The sequence below is a fragment of the Hyalella azteca genome, unplaced genomic scaffold (assembly GCF_000764305.2).
Source record: "Hyalella azteca isolate HAZT.00-mixed unplaced genomic scaffold, Hazt_2.0.2 contig12328, whole genome shotgun sequence".
Lineage (NCBI taxonomy): Eukaryota > Metazoa > Arthropoda > Malacostraca > Amphipoda > Hyalellidae > Hyalella > Hyalella azteca.
This window is the reverse complement of record NW_025942288.1, coordinates 520,930-540,621: the sequence shown is the minus strand read 5'-3', so window position 1 is coordinate 540,621 and position 19,692 is coordinate 520,930. Positions and strand designations below refer to the sequence as shown.

The window sequence follows — 19,692 nt, the reverse complement described above, 5'->3', positions numbered from 1 at the left end:
AACCATTGTTTTAATTTAATTTCAAAATCAAATCGCTTCAAAGTAAATAAATATATTAAAACGACGAATAGAAAAATAAGAAAATTGCGACGACGAACATTACTTTTTTTCACAGAAACAAGCACTGTTTAATGAACTGCAACAATAGAGAAGAAGAAATACTATGAGCGCAGAGTTGGTCGAGATCAAACATGCTTTGGAACTTGACGACACAACTGAGGGCATAGCGAACAAAAGCTCAGTCCCCAGCCGGCCATGATTTCATGCCAGGACACTAGCCCGTCCCTAGAGCGGAGCACCGCAATAATTAAGCCAAGACTCAGTACCATCAAGAGGTCCATGAGCGGGAGAATGACAGGCCACAGCGGCGCCACCATTCAACATTCTCGAGTGTTGTACGAGTGCTGAATTAGGCACAGATTACTGGGGCCATACTTTCAAAACTCGCTATGTGAACGTAAGTACTTACGATCATTTTTCTTGTCTTTGATTGGTGGATTTTGCTTAAAAGGCCGTCACTGATTGGCTGATGAACTTACGATCTCTTAACTTTTTTTGAAAGTATAGGCCCCTGGGCAGTTGCGGAACACCTACCAAGCTCGGACAGTGAACTACACAGCAACATGCCTTGTAATATGGCATCCCTGAACGCTCATAAAGTAACGGAGGCAAATGGCTTTCTAAAGCTGTCAATGTAATAATAGACAAGAATATGATAAAAAACACAACATACTGGGTCATAAGAAACCTGAAACGAAAATAGTAAAATACAATAGTATTTTGAACGACAATAGTAAAAAAAGCAAATACAGAAAAAATATTGTGCAGTCAAAATCTCTGCACAAACCCAATTGAATTTTCAGTAAGGCATTCGCTTGTAATCAATGCGTCACATGTAACGATCTCGTTTTTAATAAGAAGTTTTGGGAACTGTGGGAAAATTCTAGAAACGTGACTGAGGGCAAACTTGCGAAGTTTGATTAACGTTTCTTAGGACGACTGCGAATCACGGATCATCCGTCACGTGACAGACCAGTCATTATAGCATCACTGGCTGCTGATACCGCGCAAATTTGGTCCATACCAAGAACCATGAGAAACACTGCAATCGATTACACTAGACAGGGTTGCAAGCCACGGACGAGTCTGAGGATACTTGTTTCCTGAAATTTCAGTCGATCCGTCTAGACTCTGGATGAAGACTTTGGGAACAAAATCATGTTTCAACAATAATGAAGAATATTTCATTTGCAACAAATCTTGTCAGCCGGAATAAACCAATCAATTCTGGTCAGTCGGAATTTGGCGCAAAGCGGCCTTTGAAGTTTTCAGAGATTAAAAAATAAGAAACAACACCTTTCGATGGCAATCAAGTACAATACTGCATTTCAAGGCTAACCTCGACACTAGCCAAGGCATGCAAGCGTAATTATTTGAGCCTTTATCTAAATATAAGAATTGAATCTTGTGTATTGGACTCGAACTTGTTGAAGAATTCTGTAGAACAAGAAAAAAGTACGCCTAAATTAAATGCAAGTCACTTATTGGATTGAAATCAAGAAACCCCGCTGTGATGGTTATGCAGTCAACCCTCGTAAATCGAACTGTAGAGCAAACATTTTTGAGTTCGTAAACAACGAACTATTTTAGCTTCAAACTTCGATAAGAATCCAAAACACGAGATGCGTTCGAAGAGGAAAACACCACACACAATTTCAGCACCACTGACATCATTCGTCATCAAAATTCAATTATAAGCCGCATAAAAACTGATCAAATGAAATCAAATGAACACTAAGTGAAACATTTTCAGTTCTACGGTTAGTACCTAGTAATTTCGTGCAAGGTGAAACTCCATTTATTTTAAAAATGTCATTACATTCTACTGCGCGACTCATGGCTAAATAGGCTCGAGTGTCAACAGGGTGGGTGGCGGCAATAAACTGTGGAGTTTTCTAATCAAAGCTAATATGTCATCGGAGCTAATTGATTCATAAACCAAGTTATAGTTTAGTGTCCCCAAGCTCAAGGCGTCCAAGTGATCATAGCAGCATTACGACCTCACGCATCGTGGACGATAAGTAATTACAAACAAGGTTTTATTTTTACAATATTTTCGCAGCAGTTTATGAGAGCGGCCAGGCTCGAGGGCGAGGCGTCTCGTCGTGCTGATGAACGAACATGAGAGGAGAGCAAGACGAGTAACAAACTGTAAACTGATATGTGCACGATATTATGCACAACATTTTTGTATAAACATGTATAAAATTGTATACGCAGTACAATAGGACATTTGGAGGATGATTGGCATGCACAATAATATTGTGGTTTCGTTACAACAGGACAGAAGTACGTGTCAGACTGGGGAGGATACTAAATTTCTTGTGCCAGACTATTTGACAAAAATAACCGCACAAACAATAGCACGATTTAATTAAAAATAAATACAAAACCCAATAATGTACCGCTAGTTGAACCAGCAAACAATAATCCTGGTTAATCGTTATCCCCTATCCGAATCAATAAGAAACCTATAAAATCGGAAGCTAACTAACAAACATGAATATTATTCAATTCGAAGATTATTTCAAGCTAAGAAATAAACGTGACATCAAGAGTTATCCGAATCATTTTGAAACTAGAAAAATTGTTGAAAATCCTTACATTGACTGTTGTTAGTATATAACCATTCCGCAGGCAAGCTTTTAAATAAACACACAATTTTTATAATTCTTAGACGATTTTCGTCAATTATCCTTTCCTTGTCAAGAAAGGTCAACAGTCGCTGCAACACTATAACCTGAGTGCTGCAGCACTCAGCGCCACTCTGCATCAGAGTATTGTATCTCGGTCAGCGTTGACTATAGCTTGTGACGTAACAGTCATCATATTTATTATATACAGACTATACACGCATATATACAGACAATACACACATATAAACAGATTATATACGCATCACATGAAGGTCTCCAGATAGGGTACTGGTCACATTCATCATTAAGGCCATAAGAGATGCACTTGTGACATGTAAGTCATCAGTTTATTAACCATCAATTAGAAATGGTACGTCTCCTAGAAATGACGATTGCTAGTAACTCATGTGACACTTATTAATATAGAATATTTTTTTGAGGCCAGTAATCAGCACGTGCAGTACGCGAAACTGAAGGGTAGAGACCGTGTTCGTCGGACATCGAAAGCAGGTAAGGAAATTAAGACATTTCCTAATGAATCAAACTTCCGAGTATCATCAATGTCAGCACATAAGTCATAAGCTTGTTATTCTTATGAGCACACAAATTTAAATGGCGGCGGCCATCAGTCGTTGTGATAGTGATTTTTTCGTTGAGCTAGTGCACTGAACGTCCATGCGGAGTGAGGGAGTCAGACGCACGAGACAGTGATCGAGGTGCGCCGCGTAATGTTAGCACAGCTGACAACAAAGCCTGGACCATTGCAGGCAAGAGGCAACATATTGTGGTGCAACTTCTAGAGTACTTCAACCAACAGCCCGGACCCAGATATGTCAAAGGAATCATTCGGTATTCTCTGGACATTAGGTATGTACCCAAAACCTGGAAAACAGGTGATGCAGCAACATTTATTGGTAGCCTCGATGGCTGTTAAAAACTAACCCCATGCATTCTCTAAAAAACAATTAGCAAACCTGAGTGATGTGTGATAAATTAATAGTTCAAGACATTCGTATGCAAGTATGATAAAAACTTTTTATGGATTTTAATCATCTATGCGTCGCGCGCGGGCGATTCAATTCGCCACACACAGAGCTTCAGGATTCACTATAGTCAAGATATTTTCAATGAATACCAATTAGATCCCATAATATAGCACAGGTTCATAGCAATGTGTTGAAAAATATATTAAAATAGTATATGGGATGAAAAATTCACATGCTACACACTCACGCCTTGTGCAGCTTATTTCTACAACAGAACTCATTTCAACGAAATGTAAACTAAGTGAACATAATTGATCGTAATTAGGTTTTTCGGTGTTTTCCCAAACGAAATGCTCCACAAATAAAAATAAGTGTCACAAACGTATTAAATTTGCCTTGCTTGACAGCCCGAAGTGTGACAGGGCGAGTACACCGGGCGAGGATCTCGTACGCTGTTCCATTATGGCCTCGGTAACTACATTGTCCCTTGTATGGGCGATGAGCGGCGCTTATTTATGACATTAGGATAAGTGAAAGCTAAATATTCCAAAACGATGCATGAAATTGCCGTGCACGCTGTAATAAAGAGGAAACACCCGATGAAGTACGCGCTTCCTCTGTAAGAGAAAGTTCATCCGTATTGAGCGCATAAGTTTGAAATGGATAATACGGACATCGTCAGTTGTTATCAGTGCAAATGGACAAAGAAGGCAAAGACCGGAGCTAAAGTACAATGTGCTGTATTTTTACGGTATGTCCAATGTATTTTGTTATGAACACGATAAAAATGATCAACCATATTGCTGGTGAGTGAATTTGACTTACAAATCAACGAGTAAACTCGTTATCATTGGAATACATTACTCGTAAAAGCAGACAAGTGTGGCAACACTGTATAAGAAGAGGTTAGCGATAGAGAGCATTAGAAAGTGAAATTTATGCTCACGCATCAAAGAGATAGACCGAAGCTGCAAGATGAGAATACAAGGGCGAAGCAAGGGAGCGCGAGGGCGTTCCTAATTTCTACTGACTTTTAAGGGAGTGTCAGAGTCGTGCAGACGTAGAAACAGATCATCACTGGCGTGCGACGTTGCAACATGTAAGCATTGACGGGGCGACCATGGTCCCACCAACCATGGTAAGCATGGTCGGCCGACCATCACTGGCGAATGACCGACCAGACGACATTAGAGGTAATGGAATTTCTCTACAAGCTCGGGGACAAGGCGTCCGTCTGGTATCGAAAGCGCCAAAAGATCGAGATTCACAAGTAAGGCATTGAATAGTTATTGTGTTATTGTTAGTTATGAAAATGTATTAGTAAGTAACAAATGCTAGTGATTATGAAGGCAGGAAATGCTCAAGAATCTTCTATTCATGGGATGCAGCAATTTTGACAAAACAGTTAGGATAAGTAATAACTTTAATAAAAATAAGTCTCTGAATATGTAAGTATTCCAGTGGATAAAAAGTATTGTATAAAAATATGTAAGTATTGATAAAATATGTAAGTATTCCAGTATTCCAGTATTCCATAAAATACGTATTCAATGCATTTGGTATCGATTAGGCCAGCTATAATATTTCTATGGTAACTATTAGAAGCATTGAGATGTGAAGATCAATAAATTACGTTACGCTCAAACTCCTGTACAAATTCATACATTGTAAGGTGGATTAGAAAACGTCCAAGCACATCACCCTGCCTTAACAACGAACACACAGGCACAAAGGATGCATCATCAAGACCGATCAAGAACGAAACCATAGTCTGCCGCCAACGAAGGTACAAAAGAATCTTTGTAAAGGTCGAGACGATATTTCACTCTCGTTTATATAGAAGCGACTGATCTGCTCGCAATACAAATAGTCGAGTTTTCCACATAAGGAGACAAGACTTTAATTTAATGTGACTTGGGTCAATGATAAGCAGTACCTAGAATGTCGAAGCGAGCAATCTTTAAAATACAAATCTTTTGCCAGACGCAATAGGTGACTTAGTTAAACTGTACAATTCGTTGGTAGACTCACAAGAGACTTTGAGTTAGTGACTTGGCAGAAGGAACTAAAAAATTATGACAACTAATATGGCACAAAATCGGAAACCGCAACTTTCACATAATGAACTTATTTAAAACGAACGAATAAAAATATAATTAAATAAGCAGAATCCGTGTTCAAATTATTCAAGTCGGAGAAAACGAGACGAAAATTTTTTCCGTAAAAAAATTATTACAGAAATATAGCTCATACAAAGAAATTATCTTCAAGGTCTGTGGCTTGCGCGAACACCCAAGAAGAGAAAGTGAACCAATAAGGCAAATAACTCGCATTCCCCACACAGCCATTTGCTCCCGCCGCAGCTCACGGAGCACGGCAAGGATATCGTTAGGAGTTATCCAAGACCAGGAATTACCGAAAGATTTCGTGCGACATCAAAAATTATGTAATATTTGTACGGAGAGGAAACCCGACACTTATAAATCTTGAGTTGAAGACAAATTAATTTCACACTTGCACCGAGTGTTATAGAAGATGAAAGATCGACACTCATGTTGTTAACAGCGAAACAATAGGAAAATTGTTTAATAACTCATTTATAAAACCAGTGTAATATTGTACAATATTCGATCGAATAAGCGAAATTTAAAACTAAATTCAAGGATAAACTAGCCCAAATCCATTTCAATATTTCTTGACTAAACGAACACAGGTTGAGGCACAAATGACCAGACATGCAGTGGAGCAGTTAAAGTCGAAAAAATCCCAAGGACAGTAATGTGACAGCGACATCGATTAGGATTACTCGCACCTATAAGTGCAAGTAAACTGTGCGCTTGAAAACAATGAGAAAAACAAACAAGAACCAAACAATGCACAATGACGAACATAAAAAAGCCCAGCCACAATTATACGAAGGCTTGCTCAATAATCCGATCACGACAACTCATGGCTAATGACATGCAACTTTCACGACTAAGACTTTCATGCAAGATTTGATAATTGAAGGTTTCTGGCATCCGTTACGCACGTATCAAATGTTACAACCAAACAATGGAGGAATAGGTAGAGACATTCAAAGCTTCATCTCCAGTAGGCAGATGACTGCGACATTTTCCTATGATGATGCTACACACGTCACCAACTCTGAATTTATTTCTTTTAAACAAATGAAAATTTTGGCGACCAAAGATATTGATTATTAATACTGAAAGTCCATTTGATATTACGTAGTTGGAGACGATAGCAGCGTCGTACCGAACAGTACTCAATGCTGCGAATAATTATAAAGCACCATGATGTTGTAAAAACAATGATGAATGAAACAATACACCAACGATGTTGCAGAAATACTAGCACTTCGATTCAAAGTTAACTAGTTTCTAATTTTGTTTCATATAAGGAATTTAAATTGATGTAATTTTAAAAAATTTCACACAAGACTCCACTCGCCAAGCATAAGAGACACGGGAAGAAGCCAAAGCAGTGCTAGGGCTCCACACAGCCTCAAGGTGCAACAAATATAAGATAAGATAATGCAGTAACATTGCAGTTTTCACGTGATAATGCGCGGTAAAAAATTCACTTGGTTACTCAAAATCGACACGAACGCGCAACAGACAAAAGAAGTCCAGGGTTCTAACGTTTCCGCAATGAATAAGCTCTAAGACCCCCCATTAAATGCTTGGGAATAAATACATAATCAATACACGATAGAAATCAAGAGGAATGAAAAACGATTCAAAATTGTGCAACCGCGAAAAGGCAACCGGCACGTGGATCGACCACAGCGAGGTCGGTTTCAGTTATTGACCGCAACGAGCTGAACAAGCAAATAATTTCTAGCTAATTGGAGAGTAAACCTGAAGGTTTCTTCTCCAGCATCGGCTGCAAAGGATGAAATTCGCCGACAAATGTTAGTAACACACGCCACAGATGCAGGGATGGGCAAGGCAACCAATTTAGGCGCTGAAGAATCGGGTAGAAAACACAGAGGGAAATTACTAAGACGATGAAAGTATTACCAGTAGAACAGAATTGAAAGTAGACTCGGTTGCCTTACAACCGAATTATTATTATCTTATCTCTCAAGAAATAAAGCAAGTGTCCAGACAACAATTCATTCCTGAGACAGGACCGTCGCACTCGGACCTAAAATTTTGGAAAAAATCCTGCTCTGCAAACACAGCTGCGGCACGAGCCGCGGTCAGGAACGGCAAGTCATCGCTTGGCGCTATGAACAAGCCGAGAATTGCAAGTCAGATGATTTTAGCGTCTCAACGACGGCCAGGGCAACAGCTTCGACGACGTGGAGGAGCAAATCATGACGCATCTTGAATTGAAACGCTCAATGGAGTGTCATGTTTAGTCCTTAAAAGATCGACCCCGAGACGAGTATATTCTCTCATTATTATGAATATTTAAAAATTAAATACTTAGGGCAAAAAATAACACGAACATCCTGCCAGTCTTGCAACAAAGGTTGGTCAAGTTTTGTTCATATTGTAAAATAAATTACGTCTTTGGCATTCGTCCAAAAGGAGAAGTGCAATGGAAATATACTAACTAAAGAGTTGTGATTCAGGAACGAAAAATGGTTCTAGTTCTGGTGGCGGCAACTAGTGACGGAACGTCAAATTTCGACCTAAATTTATTAGTATGCATATTTTTCTGTGCTAGGGCGTACGATGAGTGGAACTAACGATGACCGTTGTAATGCATCACGAGGTGCATTGCAGAACGTCGTCATCGCTTCAATTATTGCGCTTTCAAAATATACAAGTGAATTGGGTTTTGAAGGTCCATACGCTTAGCCAAACATTGGCTGGCGGCAACATTAATTCTGATTCACCATGGCACAATTTCCAGTTAGATATAAAACGAAAATAAATTCTAAGCAGTCCGAACTGCAGGCGGTAGCTTGGACATAAAAACTTTCACCAAGAATTGGGAAATTGCATGACAATTCTGACGGGGATACTTTCAAAGCAAGTAAACTGTGTTCCCCTCTTTGGCAGTATAGGATCAGCGTTCGACGGCTCGGGCTGATGGCTTACCTACCTCCGGCCACCAAGAGGGCTTTAAAAGGGCATCACTACGGCAGGTATTAGCCGCTGATGGCATGGAGTGACACCTTGAAAGTGTAAGTCACATGGTGATAGAGGCCTCGATCGTGATGTTCGGTATCAGCACTCAACCTAAGAACGAATTACATGCGAGGCTTCAGCTATAGAGACTAAGTAGTTACCAAACATGCATTCAAGATTGGTCCCACCGCGAACATGGAGCTGCACTCTGGAAATTTGTTTGCACATAGCAAGCTCACATTGTACTTGTTCTCTTCGAAAGATTCGTTAAATCAACATGGTAGATGGTCTTAAGAAGTATTATTTCGAGCATATTATATTTGGACTGCATCTTAATACAACCATATAAAAATCTTCTAACCTTACCAAAATTATACATCTTGAAGACATTCAAGTCAAGATTACTAATATGTTGGTATTGTAAATATTTCAAGTAGAGCACAGAAAACCTTTAGATACAGTGTCATTGGTGAAGCTTGGGCCAGTTTAGCCTACGCATATGGCAATTTAAATTGCTAGAGCATTCTGCTGAATGTGGTAGCGGAACGAAAAGAAACTTAGCAGCACACTTGAGAGCTGAGACATTTAGGCGAGGCTAGCAGAGCGCAGTTCGTAACTGTATATCATAAACCGCAGCCAAGGCGTAAATATCAAGGTTAGCGTCACAGAACAAGAAGAAAGCAAGCACTTTATGGATGGACATTCAAGGTGTCAAGCAGTGCACACGTTTTCTCAGCAGTGTAATTTGCTCGATAGATTTATCGTCAGCTAAATTATTTGGCTGTCTTTTTTGAATCACATTCATACACTGCAAACAGATTTATTTTGAAGCTTACAGAAATCAAGTCGAAGTATTGGATGATCGTTTCCAAGACGTGAGATACATGAATATATTCAACCACGCAGCTAAGATGCAATATAAGTCAAGATTCACCTCAAAGTCGGGGACGAGTGGAAAATAACAGTTTAAATTTAATCCTGTACCGTATGTATTATAGAAAACACAACGATGAGCTCGGTCAAAATAAATGAGTTATCACTAAGGACAACTCATACCAACAAATTTTTTTAAATTTTTGATCGAAAAATATGCAACATTCCCGAGGCGTTACAACTATTGAAGGAGCTTTTTGTTCCATCTACCGATATCAAAACTCAAAAGTACGAAAAAATATTCCTGGATTCATTGACATAATAATAAGACCAAAAAATAAGGGAGTAAATTGAGTGTTCACCGAGTTTCTGTGATTTCATGCGCATGATTCGAAGCATTGATATAATTCTAGATTGTTGTGTGCCTCTTAGTTTCCACATTTAATTGTTCAGTGAGATACGGACAATATGCTAATGCCGACTATCTGCTCATTCATATGTAAAACTACACAACCACGAACCTGAATTCCTATCTCAGCGATGCAATTCCTATCAAATAGTACCTTTTTGCTTAAAATCAAATTCAGAATTTTGACAGTGGATTTTGCTACTACATGAATCAAAATCCTGCAGCCCAGTAAAAGTAAGAAAGTAACCAGGAAGCAGACAAGATTGAGGCCTTCCAGCTGACGGTCCCATCATGCACACTAATGATCTGTAATGCAGGTGTCGCAGAACGGCAGCGTGCATCGGTGTGAGGTAACACAGAGTCAACTGACGCGTAATTTCTGGCCTTAGCAACAAAATAAATGCTAATATCGCGAATCTATAAGCTAATCACCAACGGATTACCTCTTGCATTGTCGAGCGCAAGGGTATATGTGATGAATACTTTAGTCGATCCAAATACATCAGCTCACTGCCAGAGGTCAACTCCGGAGTGAGCCAGAGATTGCACAATAAAAATTATTGCAAAGTTTTTAATAATCAGTGACAAGAAAAAAAAATGTGTTAAATGTGTTAAAAAATCATCCTCAATGGAAATTTTTTCAACTTCTTGCATTTAATCTCACTTGGGGGATTACAAAAAGAATAATATTCTTAAATCTCCTATATAAATGGAGCCATTGGCGGTCTCAATAAGAGCCTGCAATGCCTGAGAACGACAAGAATGCAAGCAATGAAGGTGACAAGGCAGTATGCGAGAGGCACGAGCGAGAAAAGAAATCGGTTTTACTTTACTCTACGAGAAGCAAAGTGCAGCGCCAAGAGCCGACAATGCACGCTCACGATTTGGGAAAACCCAATGCTACACAATTAACAATTTCGAGATGTTCAAGCGATATTTTACTGATATTTTTGATCTGATAATTATGCACAATAAACACTCAACAAGTAATTGAATTTTATGCTTTGCGGTTTAACATCTCATATAGGTACGGTACTAATCTAGTGCATATCTAGTTGAACCATAAGTTCGATTCAGTTCGCTTTGACGCCATAAGGCGAAATGATTTTCAGGTTGATTGTCATAAACGCGATGATAAATTCTGAGTGCAAAACAATGATTCTTGTAGATATGAAATGTCCTCATGTAACTGGAACGTCAATAGTTTCAATTGGTTTAGTTAATCGTAAGGAATATCACCCAAGCAATATTAATGATTAAATTGTTAACAGTTGGAGTGAAGAGCTTCCCTGAACATATAACTACCGTGACCCATCCATCAGTCAGGGTACAGAGTACAGCCATAAGTTTGAAGGCAAATAAGCAGCAATGTAATTACATGTTATCTTTTCCATGACGCATAACTAATTGCGAACTTGAATGCTATCCTAAGATGAATTAAAAAAAAACAACAAAAAATGTTCGGTTCAAATTTTATACATTGATAATACAAATTTTATAGTGAAATTTGAATATTACTGCTGAAGATCTACGAGTGAATAAAACGGACCAATTAAGATCCATGAAACATAGAGTATAATTGTTATTTCCATTTGGAATCATAACCAACAATCTAAGGGCAGATGTGAATATTTTAGAAACGAGTTATTTAGGGTAATTTCGACAACACACCACAAAATGAACCTAGCCAAAAAATAAAATCGCTAAGAATTTCATTTTTTTTCTGCCAGAACCATATTATAAATTTCAAGATATCACTCTAAAATGATCACATTTTTTTAGGTAAATAACTTTTCGTGGAGGAAAGGTGCGTGATGAGGTGAAGCGGCTGACAACTGCGTGATGGATCCGTATCAGTGCTGCTCTTATCTTCGAGATAAGATGTCAAAGGATAAAATTTTATACTATTTTCAAGTTGCTATCGGGAGCAACTTCTGCGTACATTATTACATGCCCGAGCATAGAAATACGTGTTATAAATCGGAAATCGAACTTTCATATCTATTAAGATTTTATAACAATAATTTCAAATGACATTTCTATAACTCAGGAGAACAAAGCTTGGCGGTCGAGTTAAAATAAACTAGGATATATTGAACAAACATTTTAGCGTTTATTGAAAAAAAAATTGGGTACGTTTTAGGGCGATCGATGCATATTCACCAAAATTTTGTACAAGATTGCAGAAATTTTAGAGTATCTGTTACGAAAGTGTTGAGTATAATGGTTAGATATTCTCAAGAGAAGAATTTGATAGAAGCTGTCGTAAAATTTATGATAAGAACTCAAGATAAGGGTTTGAAGCAGAGCTCAGGAGCTGAAAAACTCTTATGATAAGCTGTAAAGAACAATGATATAGGTTCGTTAAAATGCGTTTAATTTTTGAAGCTTCTTTTTTTTAATATAATCAGATATGTGCATGTAAGTTAATAACAGATACGATAATAAAATTTTATGCATGAGAAGCGACTTTATAGGCGTAGGATCTATCGTTCTAGGATATCAATTGGTGCTTGCTTTGCTTTCTACCCTGACGCAACCAAAACGAAAGAATTTCGAGCATTAATTTCAAGAGTCAGCTTACGAAGTAACCTTAGATTAGAAGAACCGAAATCGTTCAGACACAAGAGGACCGGACATGTCGTAAAACCTCAAGTGATGTGCCATAATTTGAAGATAATGAACTACTTATCACTGCCAAACTTCGGTCGTATCTAAGTTGACATTCGCAAAAGATTATAAGTAAGACTGGACTTGTACAGGCGGGTGTCAACGCATGCACGATCTGGCACTCTTGCCAAGTGTCGGAGTGATTGTTGGCACAGAGGAAACGAACGCAAGCGAGTATTAATAGCAATGAAAAACCGAGTGTAAACTTCCGTTTCCTCTCTACAAATAATTAAAAAATGGATTGAGAGCATTTGACGATAAAAAGATTCAGATGCAGCTAATAGAACTGTTACAATTCGCTGGACATCGGTTTAAAAAAAATACAATACCATAGAAAACGGGCGACAATATAAAAAAGTTTGGCACGAGCTCGTCGCCGCCACACGTGATCATTAGCAGCAAAAAATTCTCACGAATTTAAGATGGTTGTGAAGTAAGACAACGGTGAAGAAATAACATAGAGGTTACGGATTATTGCACGCAACAATTCATTGTCTTCAATTTAGATTGATCGTGTGCAGTGTTAAATTGAAATTGTAGGTCCCTTACCAAAAAATTAAATTCTCTGAACAAACATAAGTTGTAAAAAATTTAAAGCATTAACCAGAAAAAAAGTCATAAAAAATGAACTCAATTCCATTTGAAAGTTAATAACAACAATAACAAGCGAAGAGAGAGCAAAGAAAGGATCTTTCCTGTCTCTCGTGTGCCACAAAAAAAAAAATAATCTTGATGACAGGAAAATTTGGCGAAAAATAACATTAGAGCTCTTTGAAGTTTAACGTACACGGCTTGATAATTGCAAATTGACCGAATTCCAAGTCATCGCCGAGAAATACAGAACGAGAAAAAATCTAAGTGTAACTTACCAAATTTGTTTATTCTATGCATGTCCGTGTACTCTTCGCCAGAAAAGGTTAGCTTCACTCGACTGTTCTTTCCGACGACAAAATTTCGGCTGTTATTTCTACCGTCCTCCGAAGAAATTCGGCGATTGAATTGTGTTACAGTAACTCTTCCAGGCCGAGTGTCAATATCCGCTGATAGCTTTCGAGAAGGAGCCTCGGTTTCATTTTTGTTTAGAGCATCTAGATCAGCGGACAGCTTTCGGAGGGCATTCATTTTTTCCTCTTTCCTTAAGACATCGACTTCAGCGGATAGCTTACGGCTTTCTTCATCTCTCTGCATGGTTTCGGAATCGAACGAGACTTTGCGGGGGTGCGAATGGACTTTAAAGTCTGATGAATGTTTTTTCATTGCTGATAGAAGAGCATGCGGTTTCTCATTCACTGCCTCCTCAACGAGCGGTGAGACTTCCATTGCAGTGCTATTCATAATTTTCTCGGAGGTAGCAAGGTCGGAATTATCAGGGGCTTTAGTGACAATAATTTTCCTCTGTCTTGAACCGGCAGCTACAGGAGCCGGAACTACCGGCGTTTCAAGGCCTCGATTCGTACAGAATTTTTCAAAAATGTCGTCGTCCGAAATATGCAACTCAGTTTTTAGAAGTGGGTCGTCGTGGTCTACAAGCAGATCAAATTCTGCTGAAATGTCTGAATATCTGATGCTGCCAGCACTAGAATATGATTGGGAAGAATCAGTGCGGACGCCAGTAGAACGAATCGTGTTAGTCGTTTCATTTTCATCGAAATTTGTATTAATCATGTCAACTCGTTCGGCTCCGCCCGGCATGGTCAAGATGTTTGAAGCTAATGCTTCATCATTCTGGACTGCGTCCTCTTCACTCACGGACTCGGTTTGCTGGAGTTGTTCCGTAAATTTATCTTCGCTGACCAAGATACTCCCGTCTTGTGAAACAGTAACGTGAAACGTCTCAGCTATGCAGTCCATTTCAGAAGCGAGTTTTTGATAACCGATTGAAGATAGAGAGTCAATAGCTTTGGTTGCGGAGTCAATACAGGATGAAATCTCAAGATTGGTTGAAGGTGTTTTTTCTTCAACTGAGCTGGTGATTTTTTTTGCTTCGGTAGACGCAGTTGGTTCGTGGGTGCCTATATGAACAGTTGTGCAGGTTTCGATATGATGTTTTGCTTTCTCATCGTTTAATGATGTGGTTACTTTCGATGCTTTTTCTTGTTTCGAGGACATTTCGTCACCCACCGTGATAAATGTGTCTGAAGATTCGAAAAATGTTGATAACTTCGCGTGGCTAGTAGAAGAGACACCATCCAACTGAGTGGACATTCCAGTGGCGCAGCATGTGTCTTTCATCTGATCGATTGTAACGTTTTTGTCGCTTGTATTGGAGCCACCGTTTTCTAAGTCCAGACACGGCGATTTGAAAATAGTTTTAGTTTCAACGGTCGGAGAATCGGATAATAATTTCCTGAAATCATCCTCCGACATCTCGAAATCAGAAATATCTAGTGAGTTCACTAGATCATCGAACACTCTAGATTCACGTGACTGATCACAAAGATTATCTGAAGTTTTGGCAAAATGCAAAGATTCATCGTCACTAGTCTTGTTATTGATGTCAGAGCAATTCTTCAATGATGCAGACGTCTCGATGTCGGGCGAGTAACTTGCTTCCAATTTGTTGCACGACGTCTCGTTTGCCTCAACTGCATTTTTGGATTCCAAGGAGCTCATGTTGCAGTCGGCTTCATTCTTGATTGCGGGATCTAGGCGTTCCATATGTACGGCACTAACTTCATCATTCTGAATTTTTGAAAATAATTTACTGAAATCATCTTCAGACGCATCTATGTCATTTTTACTCAGAGACTTCAACAACTCACCAAAAACTTCTGTTGCACGTGAACATTCAGTAGTATCCATCGAGCCTAATTGCTCATTTTTTTCTCCAATTTGGACACGTCGTGAGTTCGTTACTTTTTCCAGCTGTGTAAGGCTGGAAGTAGAAGATAGCTGGAATGTTGACTCAGTAGTCTTGCTCAAAGATTCGATTAGTTGATCAAAGTCCAGGGATTCTCGGGATTTTCCGTCACAAATTTTTGAGGATAATGCATCGTTCTTGGTTGTAGTGGCGTTAGAAGAGCCGCTTGCGGAGACCGTGACTGTTTTCTGAGTCTCTGACACGGAGTTTCCAAGGAACTGGGAAGGCAAAGTTTTTATTAATGAAGGTTTATCTTTCGACAAGGTAGTACCACTCGAGTGAATTGACGTAGATACCGAAGTTCGGTCGTTGGTTATTGAAAACGAGCCTCCAGATTCGAGAGAAGCTAATTTATGTACGAACTCGTCTTCTTTCACGGTAACATTACTCGAGTCTTGTGAAAATCTGAATTCTTGTTCCGTACTCGAGATGATTGTTTCGGAAACTACCGTTAGAACGCATGTGCTCACCTCTTCCGACTGCACTGACGTATAGGACGCAAACGATTCCGAGTTTGTTTGGTGGCTAGTTTTCGACTTGCCAGTCTTTTTGTCAATAACTCCAGCCTCGTAATGATCCGATAATTTCACAATTTCTGCGTCTAACTTTTCACATTCCTTTTCCATCATAGATGACGATGACTGCGACACAACCGACTGGTTGGACGAAATCTTCTGTGTACTGGTGGTCTCCGAGGTCCTTAGTTGGTCCCTATATGATGACTCACACGTACTTACTTCCTTCACTTGTAACTCGCTCGTTCTAATTGAAGTATGGTACGAGCAGCTTTCTTCGGCTGTGGGATAAATAATCTCGAGCACCTTGGCGTTTGGAGAGCTAAAAGAATTTTTGTCAACCTGTTCTTCGTTGCTTTTACAAATTCTCTCCGTTTCGTTGACCGACTGTATGGAACCCCTGGAACCACTCTCGAATAATTCAAATGCATCACCTTTAGGATCGTACTGGAAGTCCGCAAGAATTTGGCCCAAGTTGGTGGTCTCTGAAGAATACAAATCGAATCCTTCATCAGTCTTTGTTGTAAAATATGAGGCCTCATTCAAGGCTCTCTTGGAGTTTTTACCGTCAAGCTTACTTCCATGACAGTCATCAGAATCGGTGGTCTCTTGACTACCGTCGTCGGGTCGATCTTTCTGTTCTTTCAACGCACTCGATCCAACTGAACTCTCACCCGCACAGGAAGTTTCGAGATGAAAAACTTCGCACGTCTTCCCGAATAGATGACACCTATCGCATCTTCTGTTTGGAAACTCGGTAAGAAAATCGTCGAAAACACGGTACTCTTCATCAAGCTCGGCGTCATTCAAGAGCGAAGCAGGAGAAGAGGTTGACTTCTTTCTTCCCTTACTTCCTTCTGAATCCTCGTCCATGGCTCAAAACGACCAAGACCATCCAAAGAGCACAGTTCACCGCAATATATTGCACGTACTTCTCACCAGTAAACTCGCTGACGAAATGCAACGATCGGTAAGACAGCGAGCTTCCTTGTGATAAGATACCTAGATGATAAGCGAGATATCTCGAATCCAGATAAAGAGATACACGAATTTAATGCAGAAAGTCAATGTTTCAACATACAATTGGGAACCCAAGAAGGAAATGATTATTTGAAATTCTTCGCGTAAAATTCAACGCAGAGAAGGCAACTAATTACCTACTCTTTGAACATTGATATACCTACCTCGTAAATAATCAGTTCACACGTAGGTAAAATGATTATTGCAGCTACTGATAAATAATAATAATACATTATTTATAATGATAAATAATAAATAATGCACTCCATAAATCATGGCAATAATAATAAAAAAGAGTTCCTGAAAAACGGCCGAAATATTTGAAAAAGTATAATCGATCTTAAAATAAATTAAGGAAATATTCTCATTCGAGGAACAGCCAACAAAATCATAACAAGTAATCAGATCATATGAACCGCAGACTCAATTTAAAACATATTCAAACAATAAGAATACAAACATAAATAAAACAATACTTTTTATTTATGACATAAAAATATGCACGGAATAATTCTTATTCTTATCAAACAGACGAATACACAAATCTACAAAAAAAAAATAGAATACGCAATCCAAACCGGACCAAACGTTTATTCCGAGGGTAACACTGAATTATCATCAAAATTTGTGCAAATATTATTATGCAAGAATATAACCGCCAAAACGTGCTGAAAAAATAATATGAATACTTGTTTGGAATGAATAAGTATGAAAGTTATGAAAAACACACGTTAGTTCAAGCAGAGGCAAAGAAACATATGAGAGGAAATCACACGCCAAACGGCGTACCTATGAGATGGTAGATGTTGAGAGTGTAGACAATACCTTTGAATTTAGAGAGCGACTCTTCGTATCCTCCGTAGGTCTTGAAATCTGCTCCGGTAGTATGACCGTCGCGCATTATGTGGGTGCCACCGTTCTGCTGAGCTTCGTATGGATTTAGCCCCAAGCGGTCGCGATAAAACTGTTTAGACGAAGCCATAGTGATGATACAATCGCCTAGTTGCACGGAAGCAAATCAGATATTTGCTAACACTATGTTTCAAACAACAGTAATATCCGAGCCAGCAAGTTGGTTGTTACAACATAATTTGTCAACAGACCAGTCCCATGTTACTAGGAAATAATGTTTCGACACAGAATCAGTCAACTGGGACCTGTATTGACGATACTTCACATCGGTTTGAGGCTTACAAGCCTTCACACACCATGATGAGTCATCAGTAAACAATCAGATGCAAACTTTCAATTTCTAGAGCGCATAATGAGCTCGCGCATCGCACGCTTACACGAGGAGAGTCGCACGACAATGATTTGCGGCGGGAAATTGATGTTCCGCGAGATAATTTCAACAATTTGAAAAGCACACGTAAGTCATTGGTTTACCAAGCGACGCAAGTGTAGCAGTACAGCGGCAGCACCGGCACCACTAGAGTCTGGAGCAATAGATGTTACAGCTGAGACGGACCAGCAGAACTACTATACTCTGGACAATCCTACGCCAACCTACACTCTTGCCACCTACGTTAGTGCCCACCACACCTACACGGCATCCTCCACCTTGAGAACCACGAACCTATCAGCAACAACACTTCGTTGAGTCGGGGGGTAAGAAGCCCCAAGTTTAGGTGTACGTCGCACGACCCTCACAGCCGCACTAACCTCCGACCAAACCGCCGGCAGTCGGCACACTAGCAAGCGTCATGTTCAAGCCGCCGCCGTCACCGCTGCTGCTGGTTCTACTCGCCACCTGCCTCACACGCTACATGCGACGCCGCAACTCTCTCCTTCACTCTCTCTCTCTCTATTGCTCTCTCCATACCTACATTGTACAGTTTTATATTATGACCCCCAGCATAACGAAGGTTTTAGATATAGCTAAAGCGCAAAGCAAACTTCGTGATTTGACGAGCAGAGAAGACTTAATATTTGCATCCTAACACAACGGTTTGCCTAAAAATCACTTCGAAATTTACGATTCGGATGCGATTACACAATTTTAGAAATATTAAGTAGCACAAGGAATCTTTCAGTGCTCCATAACCTATACGTATGCACGTAAGATGCACGCGATTAAATTTCGGCTTCCATGGAGGGCATCACGCGGGTTAAATGCGTCGCTTACGTATATAGGCACTCCATTTATTAACAATAATACGTATTACGTACTCCATTTATTAAACAGTAAGAGTTCTGATCCACACTATGTAAAGATTGGTTAGCAGGGCGGATTTTTCTTCCCATGATCCGCATCCAGATCAGACTCCTGAGGACGGAGCAGCTTTCATCGGCTCTTGATCTCTTGTGTCGCTAGGCACGAGGCTGACGTCGCATCAACATCAATGCCCGCGGCCACGTTGGACCAACAACAACACCCGCGGCTACGTCGGACCAACAACAACACCCGCGGCCACGTTGGATGGCCACGTTGGATCAACAACAACACCCGCGGCCACGTCGGACCAACAACAACACCCGCGGCCACGTTGGATCAACAACAACACCCGCGGCCACGTCGGACCAACAACAACACCCGCGGCCACGTTGGACCAACAACAACACCCGCGGCCACGTTG

At 39.8% G+C, this 19,692-nt stretch overlaps 1 protein-coding gene across 1 annotated transcript in view; it reads right to left on the bottom strand.

The window, feature by feature from the left end:
* The window catches only part of LOC108669508 (dystonin), a 195,401-nt gene extending 177,288 nt beyond the window's left edge, over positions 1-18,113 (bottom strand). The window contains exon 1 of the mRNA XM_047883232.1: positions 17,906-18,113. Within this exon, the coding sequence (XP_047739188.1) occupies positions 17,906-18,098 (193 nt within the window). The 5' untranslated portion in view covers positions 18,099-18,113. The remainder of the gene's footprint in view (positions 1-17,905) is intronic.
* Between the last annotated feature and the right edge of the window lie 1,579 nt (positions 18,114-19,692).